Source organism: Xyrauchen texanus, chromosome 22 (assembly GCF_025860055.1).
Source record: "Xyrauchen texanus isolate HMW12.3.18 chromosome 22, RBS_HiC_50CHRs, whole genome shotgun sequence".
In the NCBI taxonomy this organism is placed as follows: domain Eukaryota; kingdom Metazoa; phylum Chordata; class Actinopteri; order Cypriniformes; family Catostomidae; genus Xyrauchen; species Xyrauchen texanus.
In genome coordinates this window covers 3384586-3402444 of record NC_068297.1, presented here as the reverse complement: position 1 = coordinate 3402444, position 17859 = coordinate 3384586, and the positions used below count along the sequence as shown (strand labels likewise).

At 38.5% G+C, this 17859-nt stretch overlaps 2 protein-coding genes across 2 annotated transcripts; both read left to right on the top strand.

Annotated features, from left to right (window-relative positions):
• The first annotated feature begins 4772 nt into the window (after window positions 1-4772).
• On the top strand, window positions 4773-10484 carry LOC127662470 (tudor domain-containing 6-like). The gene is made up of 3 exons (XM_052153647.1): window positions 4773-10161; window positions 10262-10328; window positions 10436-10484. Exons 1-3 carry the CDS (start codon window positions 4773-4775, stop codon window positions 10482-10484), a joined length of 5505 nt encoding a protein of 1834 aa, XP_052009607.1.
• Window positions 10485-11871: 1387 nt separating this feature from the next.
• On the top strand, window positions 11872-17830 carry LOC127662489 (ankyrin repeat domain-containing protein 66). Its single transcript, XM_052153679.1, has 3 exons — window positions 11872-12169; window positions 17276-17504; window positions 17683-17830. Exons 1-3 carry the CDS (start codon window positions 12031-12033, stop codon window positions 17804-17806), a joined length of 492 nt encoding a protein of 163 aa, XP_052009639.1. The 5' UTR covers window positions 11872-12030; the 3' UTR covers window positions 17807-17830.
• Window positions 17831-17859: the final 29 nt, after the last annotated feature.

Sequence of the window (17859 nt, the reverse complement as noted above, 5' to 3'; positions counted from 1 at the left end):
ACACATCTGGGATAGCATGAGGGTGAGTACATTTTTAGGTGAACTAACCCTTTAAGTTCCACTTATATTAATACATGTTTTAAATCAAAAGTTGTATTTGTTAATGTTAGCTAAAGCACTATGAACTAACATGAACAATTATATTTTTATGAACTAACACAAAGAAAGACAAATACTGTACATGCTATAAAAATATATGGTTCAATGTTTGTTCATGATACCTAATGCATGAACAAATATTAACAGATGGAACTTCATTGTAAAGCGCTACCAAATCATTTATGCATTACCAGTCAAAAGTTTTGACACACCTATTGATTCTTTATTGTTACAATTTTATACATTTTAGAATGTAAAGTCATCAAAACAAATGGAAGACCACTCGAAAATGGAAGACACTTTGGCTACTCGAAACAACTCTTTCACATGTGTGTCAGTCAGAACTGAGCGATGCTTTGATTTGGCTTGTTTCAGTGCAAATAAAACACGACAGTTTGAGTGCAGCCTGTTTGACATTGGGATATTTCCCCATCGGCACAATCTTCCAAAATTCCACGGTCCCTTCCCTCAGAACACATTTAAGTCTGTCATCCTCAGAAAGTTCAATCATCTCCAACTGAGATGCTGCTTTCTCTGCCACTAAAGGGGGTTTCAAACAGTCTGATTCAGCAGTCAAAGTGTTGAGGAGGAATGTAATCTGTGGCCTTTTTTGCTGTAGGTTGCAGAATCTGTCCTCAAAACACTGTGCTCCCTTTTACAACCTCTGCTGCTAGTTCATTTGATTTCAAGGATGGAAAATGTGTGAGCTCTCCCTTTTGTAGATGAGTCTTGAAGAGCTTGAGTTTGTTGACAAATGTGAAAACACTCTGCACCAGGTAGGCAGGTTTCATGATGTGGTTCAAGTTCAGCTTTTTAGCCACCAAGTGCTCTTGATGGACAATACAGTGAAACGTCCACAAATCAGGAAAACGGACATCAGATTTACACAGGCCAGTAAGGCCATTTGCAGATCCTAGCATGCCTGGAGGAGCTCCATCTATAGCTATTGCTATTAGTTTTGATAACTGCAGTTTAGCTTTCCCAACATCAGTCATCAGTGTGTCTTTCAGATCGATGCCACGGATCCTCTCTTACAGCGGTACAATGTCAAGCAGCTCTACTTTAATAGTGCAGTCATCTGACACAGACCTACAAATATTGCCAGCTGTGGCTCTTGAACATCGCAAGACTCATTTAAAGCAATGCTGAAATACCGGCACTTATCAAGATCCGTGTATAATTGTATTTCAATTGTGTTGTCAATGTCCAATATTTTCTGTTCAACAGTGTGCCGTGATAGTCGAAGGTTTGACACCGAAGTTGTCATTTTCGGGAGATAAGATAGCAACAACTTCACTTAGGCATTTCTTGACAAATTCCCCTTCACTATATGGCCTGTTAGCAGGAGCAATGTTCCATGCCAGCTGCATATGATGCCAATGTGACAGTCTCAGAATGCTTAGTTATTTTTTTTGTAATTAAACATCTGACTGACGTTTCAATGCATTTACCTTGTGCTTATGAAGTTCAGTGACTTTGGGAAATTCCTGGTCCACTTTAGCATGGAGTGCGGTAAAATGGCGCTCGAGATATGGAGCCGTAAAATGCGACCGTGAAGTCGGCATATCAAGCAGAAGGGTTTCCCATTATTCAGCGCATATTTAAATGCATTTTGATTGATTTTAAAACTAGTTTAAATACTTGTTGGATGGAGGGAAGAGCCGCAGAGGAGAAGGCAAAGAGCCGCAGGTTCGCCACCTCTGACCTAGAAGATCAGGGAGGGAAAATAAAGTATGCATATGGAAACCATTTCTCTAACTCTTTCCTGAGGGATGCACCTTTCAACAGACAACTTATAAATTAATCTAATCTGCTATCAAAATTAGAGTGGTGGTGGCGTAGTGGTCTAATCACATAACTGTTAATCAGAAGGATGCTGGTTTGATCCCCACAGCCACCACCATTGTGTCCTTGAGTAAGGCACTTAACTCCAAGATGCTCCGGGGGGATTGTTCCTGTAATAAGTGCACTGTAAGTCGCTTTGGATAAAAGTGTCTGCCAAATGCATAAATGTAAATGTAAAATTAGAGTATAATGGGGCAGTAATGCTGCAGTTTCATGCAATGCAATATTTAAAGCTTGAATGCTACAAACCTATTGTAAAACCTCAGTCAAAGAACAGAAATTAATTAATTAGCAGAAACACTTTTAATGTTGTGGCTGATTGGTGTATAGTCAATATTTTCAGTTAATTTTGAGACCAGTAAAGTAGTTTATAAATAAGAGCATGCTAATACTTAAAATAGCTTAAAAATTTTTTTTTAAATATATGAAACTTTAATAAAAGATTAAATTGAAAGGACAAATACGTAAACAAGTTAATCATGAGATGTCATCGCGCAGTTATTTTGGCGCGCGAATCATGTCAGCGTTCCAAATGGCAGAACCACCACGCTCACGATGCAGGGACCCTCCAATCCTTCAAAGTGAGTACAGAATGAGCGTTCTTTTTGACCCACACGTTTCAAAACTCCGCTCTCACAGTGGATTGTCAAGCGTTCGAACTTCGAAGTGAGCAACGCATAGGGATGATCTGTTCTGAATGGAACACATCCCTCGTTTTTGTGATTCGGCAGGTGAGTGGCGCATTTAATTGACGTCAACTTGAGCGATTCGTTAGAAACATTGGCGGCGGCGTCTTTTGAATCGATCTCTTGGGAAATTGTTCTCATTTGACTTTATGATCTATATCAATCATTCATATTGCCTGTGTATGTAGCATCATGAGGAGAAATTCACGTCTGGGGTAAGTTTTCATTGTTTATTTAAATTTAATACTTTAGGTTTATTGACGTTATGTAATTAAATACAGGGTTGAATGAGCAAACAATGGTTAAAGTTTGGTCTTTAGAATTTAACAGGCCTAAGGTGTGATTCATGAGTTCATGAGTAAGTACTTGTAGCCAAAAGTTTGGAATAATGTTCAGATTTCGCTGTTTCTGAAAGAAATTGGTACTTCATTTCACCAAAGTGACATTCAGCTGATCACAAAGTATAGTCAGGATGCTACTGGGGTAAATATAATTGGTCCTCTTTGGTCCTTTTAATATAGTAAAGCAGCTGAATGCAATAATTTTCTGAATAAAGGCTTGAAATGCGATGAAGGCCCAAATTGTTTAATTTTTGGTTTTAAAAAATAAAAATGTTAAAGTTTACCCAGTACAAGACAAACAATGTTTCTGCATTGCTATTTGCCTGTTTCAGTCATCTTTACTTTCTTTTTTGTGCTGTCTCAAAGAAAAGATATATATAGAATTTCTTTTCATCCCTGATGTATCTGTAAAATGACATTACTGTCAGCTGGCTAGCAAAATAAAATACACAATATTATTTACTACCATCAAGTTTTCACCCCCAGTAGAATCTTAACACAATATTTTCTTCAAGAAACCGAATGCTGCTCTTTTTCCATACAAACAGTTCATGTTGACCACAGCTGTCAATGTCCAAAGAGGAAAAAAAGATGATAAAAATACCATTAAAGTAGTCCATACAACATTGAGCTTTTCTATGGCCCCAGAAACCTTGGAATATTATTCACTTGTCATATGGATGACTGTCATGATGTCTTTATACTGAACTTTTAATAGTGCTTTTATAGTATTTTTCATTTATGAAGCTCGACAGCTGCTCACTGTAAACTGTTATTCTATGGAATAGAGCTGCTTAAAATCTATATTTTTATGTTCCAAGAAAAAACCCAGCATTTGGGTTTTGAACAACATAAGAGTAAGTAAATTGTGAGTAAAAGTAAATTTTCAATTTTTAGGTGAACTAATTTAACTGGTGGCTAATTTGAGCACAAACCTGATAAGACATACTCTCAATAAAATGGTCTCTTTTAAAAGTAGACTCCTAGGAGATTCTGTACAAAATTCAGTATTAAAGACATAAAGCAATTATTTAGACAATTTTGAATTGGTTTTGAATCATTACTTAATAATATTTGCATTAAGAATGTATGACACTGTCCTTGCCAAAACCTAAAAGCACAATATAAGTCACAATCTTAACCATGTTCTAGTTCTGATCTGATAACACGCTACTTTTTTTTTTTTTTTTTTTAGACAATGACGAGATAACTTTCTAAAAAGATACTTCAAAAGCCTGCCAGATTACCACATTCATTAAATTCCTTTACAATGTACACACATTTGCACTTTATCTTAAGCCTGAAATGCTGAAAAGTACTCTGTTAATGTTTTCACATTCACAGTTAAGAGCGTATACAAATCATGTACTGTAAGAATTTAGCTAAATAGTGAATAGTTGGCACCATTGGAAATGTTGTTCGGTACAACATTTAAATAATAAAACAATGGTCAAATATTGCATGTTTAGTTAGAAACCTGCATCTCACATGACACAAACACTCTAACCTAAACTGCTTGCTAATGTTTGGTGCATGAATAATCCATGATGTTCCTGCTTAATTTTGTGCTTTTTGGTGCTTGAATAACGTATTCACTATGAACTGTCATAGTATGGAGAAAAAAAAGCTGTGTGAAGTTTTTAACTACACATGAGAGTGAAATAAATTGACAGAATTTAGTGTGAACTGCTTTAATCAGGTCTGCATTGATGCATAGGTGGTCTTATTTTCTTATTTTATCTCCCTTAGATTTTCCCCAGTTAAGTCTCATAACCCTTCGAAAGGCAATATTTCTACTAAGATGTGTTCAATTCCTGGTTTGCCAAAGGCTGGATCAGATATTACTGTTCATCTCACAAGAGTAAACATAAACCCTCACAGTGTCTTTGTGGAATTTGGAGGAAATTTAAATAATGGACAAGAGACCAGAGATGTGACTCAAGTCAATAAACTGAAAGAGATTGGAGTTCCTAGCATGAAACAACATAATTTTGAAGGTGATCCTGGTGATGTATGTCTTGCATATGAAGACAAAACTTGGCATAGAGCAAGGATATTGTCCAGGTATGAACATGATTACTATGTATTCTTAATTGATGATGGAAAATCACTTTGGGCATCTAGCAAAAATTTGGCAAATTGTCCACACAACCTTTGCAGTGTACCTCCTAATGTTGAGCTTTGTATATTGACCGGTGTATCACCTCTGTGTCTTGAGGGCACATGGTCTCAGGCTGCTTCAAAGTTTATCAGATCCTTGTGTGGGAAAAGCATTTCTGGGCATGTTCAGGATGTGCTGACACCTAACAGGATCATCCTCCTTGACATTCCAATTGTATCTAAACAAATGTATGAACTTGGATTTGCCAGAAAGATGCCTAATAAGGACTTTAAAAACCTTGTAACCAGTTCACTACTTTCACCAAAAGGAAATGCTTCTGAATGTGCACAAACAGATTTTGCCATGACAAATGTTCAAAATGAGCATGCCAATGACCCTGACAAGTTGCATCAATACTTGTACCCAGAGTTGTTGCCTGGAACAGTTGAAATTGTAACCGTAACACAGGTAATTCATCCATTGAAAATGTTTTGCAAATTGCATGTCTTTTCCCAAGAGCTCAAGAAATTAAGTGAACAGCTCCACAAATACTATGAAGGTGCCTTTCCTACTCTGATGCCAACAAAACTGTCTGATGGGTCACCATGTGCAACCAAAGGAAGTGATGGCAAGTGGTATCGATCTGTACTTCAGCAGAACACTTTCTCTGATGTTGTCAAGGTCTTTCATGTTGATTATGGAATTGGAGATTTTGTTAAACTCTGCAATATCAGAACTTTGTCTGCAAGGTTCTTCCAGTTGCCAGTCGTAACCTATGCATGTTCTCTGCATGGTATCATGGACAAAGGCATTGGATGGCGGACCGAACAGATTGATTATCTGAAATCTATAGTGCGGGATCAAATCTTCATTGGAAAATTTGAGCATCACAGTCTGTGCAAGGATGTCTATGATGTTATGCTTTTTGGAAATGACAATATGAATGTGAACAACACTTTTGGCCACAAACAGAAATGTTTGTCTGTGACAGAGGGGACTTCTGCTGACAAAACTCTTGAGACCCTAAACAAAGTCACATACCATCATATAAGTGACAGAAATAATGTGCCAGTTGGTTCTCTGAACACAATTGCTTTAACAGGTTGTTCTGATTCTCTTGAGGATGTCATTGTACCCTCTAGAACTGAAGCTAACCAAGGAACCACAGAGCGATTACATTCACTGAAAAGTGCTGCTGCACGTTCCCCTATTCAGAGTGATTCATATATTGTTTCACCTCCTAAAATTGAAGTAGGCACCAAGGAGAAGGTACAGATAACTTGTGTTCAAAGTGTAAATAAATTCTATGGACATTTTGTACAAAATACTGAAATGGTTAAGAAAATAACCAAAGAAATCCAACAACTGTGCTGTAGGAGACTGCAAGCAAACTTTTCAGTTTCCCCCAAGATGATGTGTCTTGCCAGATATACTGATGGCCAGTGGCACAGAGGACAAATTGAATTGACCCATCCAAAAATCCTTGTCCACTTTGTAGATTATGGTGATCTGGTGACTTTGGATAAATCTGAAATTGTACCGATTACTCACAAATTCGATCCAATAATGTCCATTCCTATTCAGGCTGTTCAGTTCAAACTTTTCAATGTATTGTTACCAAAGTCATGTGAACTTAATGAGTGGTTTAAAAACTATGTAACTGACTGCATGTTCAGTGTCATTGTGATGAAACAAAATCCTTCAGGCAAACTGTCAGTGGAGATGTATGATGAAACCATAAACCTCAATTCAAAACTGAGAGAGAGATTAAACAAGACTAACAGAAAAGGGTGCAATATCAAGGGAACAGACGAGACTCCGAAGGCGACTTCAGAAGGCATGGAGACTAGAGGGGTGAGATATGGTTTAAGGGCTACATTACAAGCACAAGAGAAGATCAGTAGGACCGTTTCGAAACCAGTTGTTCAATGCACATTGAAGCAAAATGGCAGCTACCATACCATCAAAGATCATTCAAATGGACACAATAAAGCTAGGCCTAGGCAACAAGTGGATGAGCGGCAACAAGGGATTTGCTGTTATCCAAAGCTGATAGATCTTCCTTCAAGAGCCTTCGATGCAGGATATGTTTCGGACATATATCTTTCACACTGTAACAGTCCATCAAGTTTCTTTGTACAATTGACAAGTGATGAAGATGCAGTATTTTCCCTTCTTGAAAAACTTAATAGTTCTCAGTTAAATGAGGCTCAAGTTGACCTAAACTCATTGCAGCCAGGTGATGTGGTGAAAGCAGAATATTCTGCTGATGGAGCCTGGTATCGTGCTGTTGTTCAAAGCAAAAGAGATGGCATGGTTCAAGTGCAGTTTATTGACTTTGGGAACGAGGCAACACTTGGACCTCTTAAAATAAGGCAACTTGGCAAGCAGTTTCTCAACACTCCCAGGCTCAGTATTCATTGCTCACTTGAGGACGATAAGACTGGAGGAAGCAGAGATTGGACCAAGGAAGAGATAATGGCTTTCAAAAAGGCAGCTGGTGAAAATGGTGAGAAGAAAATTCTTTGCAAGTTAATCCGAGAGAATACATCAGCTTGGCTGGTCAGTTTAGAATGCCAGGGTGTTGTTTTGAAAGGACCATTGTTTAATGTGAGCAATGCTCTCAAACCGAGAGCTCAGACTGAATCACCAATTTGCTGTACTGAAGATACCCATCCGATATCATTCAAGGAACCAGCTGTAACCCAAGGACAAATTGTAGAAGTGTATGCTTCATCTATTTTTGGGCCAAACCATTTCTGGTGCCAGTTCAAAAACTCAGCAGAACTTGACAATATTTCTCTGATTGCCCAAGAAATTGGTAACTCTACTATGACAAAACCAATTCAACCAGATCAGTTATGTCCAGGTGACCTATGTCTGGCACGCTTCTCTGACAAGCTGTGGTACCGGGCACAGGTTATTAAAAAATGTGCTAATACGGTCTCTGTTGTTTTCATAGATTATGGAAACGAGTCTGAAATTGACCCAAACTCTGTTAAGAGCCTGTCCCCTAAACTACTGGATAGCCTACCTCAAGCATTTCTTTGTCAGTTAGGGGGATTCAAAACCACAGAAGGTACTTGGAGCGACGATGCAGCTGATACATTTTTTGAGCTATTGGTGGATGACCTTTTAAAAGTGACCATTCAGAATAAAGCAAAGTCCTCCAATATTCCTCACATTCCTCAGTACATCACACTTGTTGAATGTCAAGGGCTTGTTGTTAATGAGTTCCTTAAAGATTATTGGTCTTACTCCAAGCCTCAGGACTGTAGCCAAGCAACAGCTGACACTACAACAAAACCCACTGCAGGAAAGAACACTTTTGGAGACAAAAAGCTAGTAATGCACCCTGAAACTGTCAAGACCGATATAGTAACCCCCAAGCACACACCAATGGATCCTAAACTATCAGCGCAGGATTTACCTCAAGCAGCAAATCTTCCTCCACATGTCATAGAACCAGGGGCTGTGTCTGAAGTTTATATTTCACATATCAATAGCCTAACAAGTTTTTTTGTGCAATTGGCAGAGAATGAGAATACGTTGTTCTCTCTCAATGAACGATTAAATTTCCCTCAATCATCTGAGGAAGATGTAGTTCAAGCAAGCAGCATTCAGCATGGCAGTTTGGTGAAGGCTATGTTTCCTGACGATGAGTCCTGGTATCGTGCTGTTGTGAAGGACATGCCTGGAAATGGCATGGTTAAGGTAGAATTTATAGATTTTGGAAATGAGGCAACCGTTTCTCCACTTCAAATTTGCAGACTTGATGAGTGGCTACTGTCATACCCAAGGTTCAGCATTCATTGCAGCTCCAATATGGATGATCGATTCAAAGGACAGGGATTGGAGGAGATATTTCTCTTAAAAAAACTATTTGGTGAAGCAGGTGAGAACAAACTTTCTTGCAAGTTTATTAAAGAAGCTATCACCACTTGGGAAGTTAACATGTCTCTCAAGGGCAGCACATCAGACTCCTCACTGAGTGAAAAATGGGACAATTTAGACTTCGAGACATTACACAGCCACTCTCCAATGCAAATGCTGTCTCAAGTGGTAGTTTCCACACCTGTGAAAGATACATTCCAACTGCTGTTCAAGAGACCAGAGGTGTCTTTGGGACAGACGGTGGAAGCTTTTGCCTCGTGTATTGTTGGACCTAATTATTTTTGGTGTCAGTTTGCAAACTCTGAAAAACTTGACCAAATCACCATTATTGCTGATGAATATGGAAACTCTAGTGAGACCAAGCCAATACAGATGGATCAATTGGACCTTGGAAGCCCATGCTTGGCTCGATTCTCTGACGACCAGATGTGGTATCGTGCACGGGTTATTAATAAATGCACAGATACGATATCTGTCCTTTTTGTTGATTATGGAAATGAGTCTGAAATCAATGAAAGCTCCGTTAAAACACTGCCCTGTAACCTCCTAGAAAGTCCACCTCAAGCATTTCTGTGCCGGTTGGAAGGATTTGGACCCTCAGAGGGTTCGTGGGACGGTACTGCTGCTGATAACTTGTATGAGCTTCTAGCAGATAAACCTCTGAAAGTTACCATTCAGTGCATTGACAATACAGTGGATGCCAACAGCCCTCCATATTATGTTTCAGTTGAAACCCAGCAATGTCTTGTGAATGAGGTTATGAAAACCTTTTGGGGTGCTTCTGTACATCATGATCCGATCTCTGCTGAGGTGATTGACTCTTTTGCATCAACTTCTGAAGATCATCCTGTTTCAGAGGATAAATCAAGAAGGGTGAGCCTTGAGAGCTCTACAGAAGATAATCAGACTAGTGAACCACATTGTGTTTCTCAACTTGGAGCTGATCAACTTGAAGGATTGTTGGTAAATGGTGACTTGCATGGGGTTCCTGAAAACAAAGTGGGTGATCGGCTTGATGGAACAGATGTGATTCCCTTAACAAATTCTGATGATCCTACACAGAAGAATTTGCTTTTAGAAAACCACAGCAGTTCTCATGAATCCACTGATGGAGTTGCTGTTGAATCAGCTGAGCAGAAATTGCTTCACATAGAGGAAAATAGACAAGGCATGGAAGATGCTAGATGTGAAAAAGGTTAGTGTGTATATACAAATATAAAGCGTACTGTATATACAAGTATTTGATTGGGTGCAATGGTAGCTTGTTAATCACGTGATGTTACTTTTCTTCTCAGAAATCCCCATGACGAAGAGTGGAAGTGCATCTTGGGCAGCTAGTTTAGAAAATCCGGTACTGCCCTTTCGTATTCTGATTTTGTTCCCCCTGAAACATTTAATTACTTTTTCCCATGTGTAGTTTGATTAATTTAGGAATTGTGCTTTTTTATAATTATTTAGGTCAATTTGAAGGTTTGTTCTGAAGACTCATGTTACCCTACTAAGTGCATCTTCAAATGAGCAGCATTTTAAACCTATTTAGTGTTGGAGTGACAAGGTATTGTACATTTTTCTTTTCTTTTTTGTTTTTGTTTTGTGGGATACATCTCCATTACCATGCCACTGACAACTATTTGTTTCCAAGCAGGAAACTCGCCCAGGGGAAAGGAAAGGAATGACAACCTAGATGATGGAGATATTTTATTTTCCAAACATTCATGTTGATTGTCATATTGCATGTAATTTTAAAACCTGATGCTTGTCTTATAGCATTGTTTTGTGGTTTGTACAGTATTTGGCTCTTGCTCTGGTAATTTGGATTTTTTTCAAACTAATTGTGCATTTGTGATGTATAGATGAATTTTTACTGTAATTCAGTTTTTACTTAAGCCATTGTTTATTGATATATAGTATAGAAAGTACAAGAGTTTTGGACTATGTCCCTCACCTCCATTTCACCCAACTGCTTCAGCTGTTTAGAGGGGGTATTTTTGTTTTTCCTTTATAGTAACTTTTGTATGTTGTTGTGTTTTTTTTTTTTTTAATATCTTAATGTGTTTGCATGGATATTCTTTGGAATAAAACATTAACAGAGTTGGCTTTGCTCTTATTTTCTGTTCTTTAAATGTGCACAACATAATATGCAAAATAATGTGTATTCACACTTTTTGATATTCTTTAAACAGTTGAGAATTTAGTGTTATGTCTATGGAAAATTTGAATCAAGGTCTTTTCCATCTACATACTATCTATGTTTCTCTTAATAGATTCAATAATTGTTTGAGTTTCAAAGCCTAGCATGCTCTAACAGGGTCCAAAAAGCTAAAAGTGACAAATTAGGCAAATCGTTATGTAATCTATGATACTTGAAAATTATGTATTTTTAATTAAATTTAGTTTACTTAGCCTTTTCAAGTCAAATATGAAACATGAATGAGAATTCATTTATTTTAAACCAAGTGAATGTAAATTTACTTAAAAGATTAACATGATTAGCATCATGAGGTTCATGCTGTATGCTAGAAATCGTCCCACTCCTGAGACAAAAACATCAGTCCGCCAGAGGACGCTTGGCAACAAGATGAATGTTGTCCTATTGGAGGGAACTTTTTGTCAAAATAATACTACTAACCTTTTAATATATTAATTCCGCCAATAAGTAACTTATAAACAGTTTTAAATCTTACATATTAATCACTATAATATTGTTTTGTGAGCACAACAATTGTGATTGGTGCATCCAGTGCAGCGCTGAGAAAAGGAACAGTTACCATGTGACAACGCCTTCTGCGTGCTACTTCCGTAATAATTTGCAACTAAATAATAACAATTAAACACTTTAAAAGACACCGGATTGAAAATATACAGCGAGGAATGAAAATGCAATTATTATTATTTACCAGCTTAATCCATTTCTATTGAGAGCACATGTCCCGTTGCTGTGGTAACAAGCTGCAGACATTTGATGACGTATTTTCACCAACAGCAGCAGGAGAGAGCTGCACAGGAATGGTAAACTTTGTTCATAGTTCGACAGTTTCAAACATACAATTGTAATGCTAATGAAATGACGGAGTTGCATCAGGCAGCAGCTGCTGAAGATTATGATCTAGTGGAGGAAATTGTGAGAAAAAAGTTGTGTGACCCCAATCAGAAAGACGTAGATTGGAATAAGAAGACACCTCTCCACTGGGCAGCGTCCAAAGGTAGGTTATTATAAGTTTATGAACTCTTAAAGGGACAGTTCAGCCAAAAATTTTAATTCTGATATTACTTTTGAATAGTGACTGAGACTAACATACCACGGAGCACCTAATTTGTGTTTGAAACAACATAAAGGTGAATAAATGATGGCATGATTTCCATTTTTGGATTAACCTAGCTCTTCGGGTTCAGGCCTATACATAATAAAAAATGTGCCATTATAGTCTAAAAATAATTTTACTAATCATGTTCGCCACTTTTATCAACCCAAATTCAAAAAGAAAAAAGTTAATTGTATTTTGCTTAAATAACACGAAGCCTATTATTAAGACCAATATGATTATTACTATTTTCTGTGTGTGCAATGTGATTATTTTTAAGATGATCAGAACACCTCCCACATACACTCTTTACATTTCCATAATGCAAAAACTCTAATTTACATTTTGTGATATGCATTAGTAATATATTAATTAAAATAATATTGATACAGTACATCATGTTAGTAGTTGAATTTAAGCCGGTTTAAATAAATAAATAATTAAAAAAAATAATAAAATAAATAAAACATTATATATATATATATATATATGAGTACAATAAGAATAATAAAAATGCTGAATAAATATTGGGAAATGTTGGAGCATACATTATTGTTGCATGGTGGCTTGTTAGCCCTCGAGAGATATAAAGGCCGACTGAAGATGGTGGTGTGACTGAAAGAGAGATTTATGGACAGCTGTCCAACATCTGTGTGTGTGTGTGTGTGTGTGTGTGTGTGTGTGTGTTAGTCTTTTTGGTTAAGTTTATAATTAAAATATTATTTATATTGTCAAGCCGGTTCTCGCGTCCTCCTTTTAATATATATATATATACAGTGAGGAAAATAAGTATTTGAACACCCTGCTATTTTGCAAGTTCTCCCATTTAGAAATCATGGAGGGGTCTGAAATTGTCATCGTAGGTGCATGTCCACTGTGAGAGACATAATCAAAAAAAAATCCAGAAATCACAATGTATGATTTTTTAACTATTTATTTGTATGATACAGCTGCAAATAAGTATTTGAACACCTGAGAAAATCAATGTTAATATTTGGTACAGTAGCCTTTGTTTGCAATTACAGAGGTCAAACGTTTCCTGTAGTTTTTCACCAGGTTTGCACACACTGCAGGAGGGATTTTGGCCCACTCCTCCACACAAATCTTCTCTAGATCAGTCAGGTTTCTGGGCTGTCACTGAGAAACACGGAGTTTGAGCTCCCTCCAAAGATTCTCTATTGGGTTTAGGTCTGGAGACTGGCTAGGCCACGCCAGAACCTTGATATGCTTCTTACAGAGCCACTCCTTGGTTATCCTGGCTGTGTGCTTCGGGTCATTGTCATGTTGGAAGACCCAGCCTCGACCCATCTTCAATGCTCTAACTGAGGGAAGGAGGTTGTTCCCCAAAATCTTGCAATACATGGCCCCGGTCATCCTCTCCTTAATACAGTGCAGTCAGCCCTGTCCCATGTGCAGAAAAACACCCCCAAAGCATGATGCTACCACCCCCATGCTTCACAGTAGGGATGGTGTTCTTGGGATGGTACTCATCATTCTTCTTCCTCCAAACACGGTTAGTGGAATTATGACCAAAAAGTTCTATTTTGGTCTCATCTGACCACATGACTTTCTCCCATGACTCCTCTGGATCATCCAAATGGTCATTGGCAAACTTAAGACGGGCCTTGACATGTGCTGGTTTAAGCAGGGGAACCTTCCGTGCCATGCATGATTTCAAACCATGACGTCTTAGTGTATTACCAACAGTAACCTTGGAAACGGTGGTCCAGCTCTTTTCAGGTCATTGACCAGCTCCTCCCGTGTAGTTCTGGGCTGATTTCTCACCTTTCTTAGGATCATTGAGACCCCACGAGGTGAGATCTTGCATGGAGCCCCAGTCCGAGGGAGATTGACAGTCATGTTTAGCTTCTTCCATTTTCTAATGATTGCTCCAACAGTGGACCTTTTTTCACCAAGCTGCTTGGCAATTTCCCTGTAGCCCTTTCCAGCCTTGTGGAGGTGTACAATTTTGTCTCTAGTGTCTTTGGACAGCTCTTTGGTCTTGGCCATGTTAGTAGTTGGATTCTTACTGATTGTATGGGGTGGACAGGTGTCTTTATGCAGCTAACGACCTCAAACAGGTGCATCTAATTTAGGATAATAAATGGAGTGGAGGTGGACATTTTAAAGGCAGACTAACAGGTCTTTGAGGGTCAGAATTCTAGCTGATAGACAGGTGTTCAAATACTTATTTGCAGCTGTATCATACAAATAAATAGTTTAAAAAATCATACATTGTGATTTCTGGATTATGTCTCTCACAGTGGACATGCACCTACGATGACAATTTCAGACCCCTCCATGATTTCTAAGTGGGAGAACTTGCAAAATAGCAGGGTGTTCAAATACTTATTTTCCTCACTGTATATATATATATATATATATATATATATATACACACAAACACCAATCAGCCACAACATTAAAACCACCTCCCTAATATTGTGTAGGTCCTCCTCGTGCCGCACAGCAGTGGCAACCTGCATCTCAGAATAGCAGAGATGCTAATTCCTCACCACAAATTATACAGAGCGGTTATCTGAGTTACTGTAGACTTTGGCAGTTCGAACCAGTCTGGCCATTCTCTGTTGACCTCTTTCATCAACATTTCAAGACATTTCCATCCACAGAACTGCCACTCACTGGATGTTTTTTTTTTTTTTGGCACCATTCAGTAAATTCTAGAGACTATTGTGTTAATTGTGAAAATCCCAGGAGATCAGTGGTTACATAAATACTCAAACCAGCCCATCTGGCACCAACAATCATCCATGTGATTATCTAATCAGCCAATCTTGTGGCAGCAGAGCATCAAATCATGCAGATATGGGTCAGGAGCTTCAGTTAATGTTTACATCAACCATCAGAATGGAGAAAAAATTTGATCTCAGTGATTTTAGTGATGACTATGGCATGATTGTTGGTGTCAGATGGGCTGGTTTGAGTATTTCTGTAACTGCTGCAGTTCTGCGGACGTAAACCCATTGTTGACGAGAGACGTCAACAGAGAATGGCCAGACTGGTTCGAACTGACAAAGTCTACAGTAACTCGGATAACCGCTCTGTACAATTGTAGTAAGAAGAATATCATCAGAATGCTATTCTGAGATGCGGATTGAGGCTGTTTTGGCAGCACAAGAGGGACCTACACAATATTAGGAAGGTGGTTTTAATGTTGTGGCTGATCGGTGTATGTGTGTGTATATATATATATATATATATATATATCTCACAAAAGTGAGTACACCCCTCACATTTTTGTAAATATTTGATTATATCTTTTCATGTGACAACACTGAAGAAATGACACTTTGCTACAATGTAAAGTAGTGAGTGTACAGCTTGTATAACAGTGTAAATTTTCTGTCCCCTCAAAATAACTCAACACACAGCCATTAATGTCTAAACCGCTGGCAACAAAAGTGAGTACACTCTTAAGTGAAAATGTCCAAATTAAATTTGGTGTCATCACTCTCAGACTCCCTCATACTGGTCACTGGAAGTTCAACATGGCACCTCATGGCAAAGAACTCTCTGAGGATCTGAAAAAATAATTGTTGCTCTACATAAAGATGGCCTAGGCTATAAGAAGATTGCCAAGACCCTGACACTGAGCTGCAGCACGGTGGCCAAGACCATACAGCGGTTTAACAGGACAGGTTCCACTCAGAACAGGCCTCGCCATGGTCGACCAAAGAAGTTGAGTGCACGTGCTCAGCGTCATATCCAGAGGTTTCTTTGGGAATTAGACGTATGAGTGCTGCCAGCATTGCTGCAGAGGTTGCGGGGGTCAGCCTGTCAGTGCTCAGACCATACACCACACAGCATCAAATTGGTCTACATGGCTGTCGTCCCAGAAGGAAGCCTCTTCTAAAGATGATGCAAAAGAAATCCCACAAAGAGTTTGCTGAAGACAAGCAGACTAAGGACATGGATTACTGGAACTGGTCTGATGAGACCACGATAAACTTTTTTGGTTCAGATGATGTCAAGCGTGTGTGGCGGAAACCAGGTGAGGAGTACAAAGACAAGTGTGTCTGTGGACAGTACATGTTGGCATTCATGGTTCACTCAATGAACTGTAGCTCCCCAGTGCCGGCAGCACTCATGCAGCCCCAGACCATGACCCTCCCACCACCATTCTTGACTGTGGCGTATGGTCTGAAGCAGAGCATGATCCCCTCCCTTCGGAGACTGGGCCGCAGGGCAGTATTCCAGCATGATAACGACCCCAAACACACCTCCAAGATGACCACTACCTTACTAAAGAAGCTGAGGGTGAAGGTGATGGACTTGCCAAGCATGTCTCCAGACCTAAACCCTATTGAGCATCTGTGGGGTATCCTCAAACGGAAGATCTCAAACGGAAGGTGGAGGAGCTACAAGGTCTCTAACATCCACCAGCTCTGTGATGTCGTCATGGAGGAGTGGAAGAGGACTCCAGTGGCAACCTGTGAAGCTCTGGTGAACTACAAATATTGACACTTTGGGCCCAATTTGGACATTTTCACTTAGGGGTGTACTCACTTTTGTTGCCAGCGGTTTAGACATTAATGGCTGTGTGTTGAGTTATTTTGAGGGGACAGCAAATTTACACTGTTATACAAGCTGTACACTCACTACTTTACATTGTAGCAAAGTGTCATTTCTTCAGTGTTGTCACATGAAAAGATACAATCAAATATTTACACAAATGTGAGGGGTGTATATATATATATATATATATATATATATATATAATGCTTGTATTATATTTAATATTTCTAATTTTGAATCTGGATGCTTTGCGGTAATGAGAAATTAACCAGAAAATTATATAAAAAAATAATAATCTTCACCTATATTATCATAATGCAAAACCTTTGTCTTTGCTCTACTGTAAAATAGGCTTAATTTAAAAATGTTCAATATTTCCGACTTGAAATTTGTATTTCCTTACTTTGGGGTGAAATGTGACGTGGATGTTGCATGTGTAACGCTAAGCCTGACGGTTTGATCTTGTCTAAGGCCAAACAGAGGTGGTTAGGATGCTGATTGAAAACGGAGCGAGGGCATGTTTGAGGACGGATAATGGATGGACGCCGGCACACTTTGCAGCGGAGTCTGGACGACTAGCAGTACTGCGACTGCTACATTCTCTCCATGCCCCTATAGATAAGGAGGACTCTTCCGGTGATAAACCTGTGAGAATTGCTGAGATCTATGGACATGAAGAGTGTGTTCATTTTCTTGAAAAGTAAGTTTATTTTTGTATTTTGTGATGTTTTGTGAAGTATTCTGTATAATCAATGTACTGGACTGAAAATGAAAACGTATGTTTTAATCTAATATAGTTGTATTTTATGTTATGATAGTATTTAGTAATAACTCTGGTTATATTATGTTCAATAATGTGGTGTTCTTTGTACTTTCAGGGCAGAGGAAGAGAGCAGAAACTACCGTCAAATGGTAAAATTAAATGGGCTACCCTTTGATGATACTGATGAAGAATGGGAACAGGAAATAAAAGAGGACAAAATGCAGGGAAAATGCAATTAAAGAGAAGATTTTATTATACCACAACAACAACAAAAAAACAATTGCATGAAAGC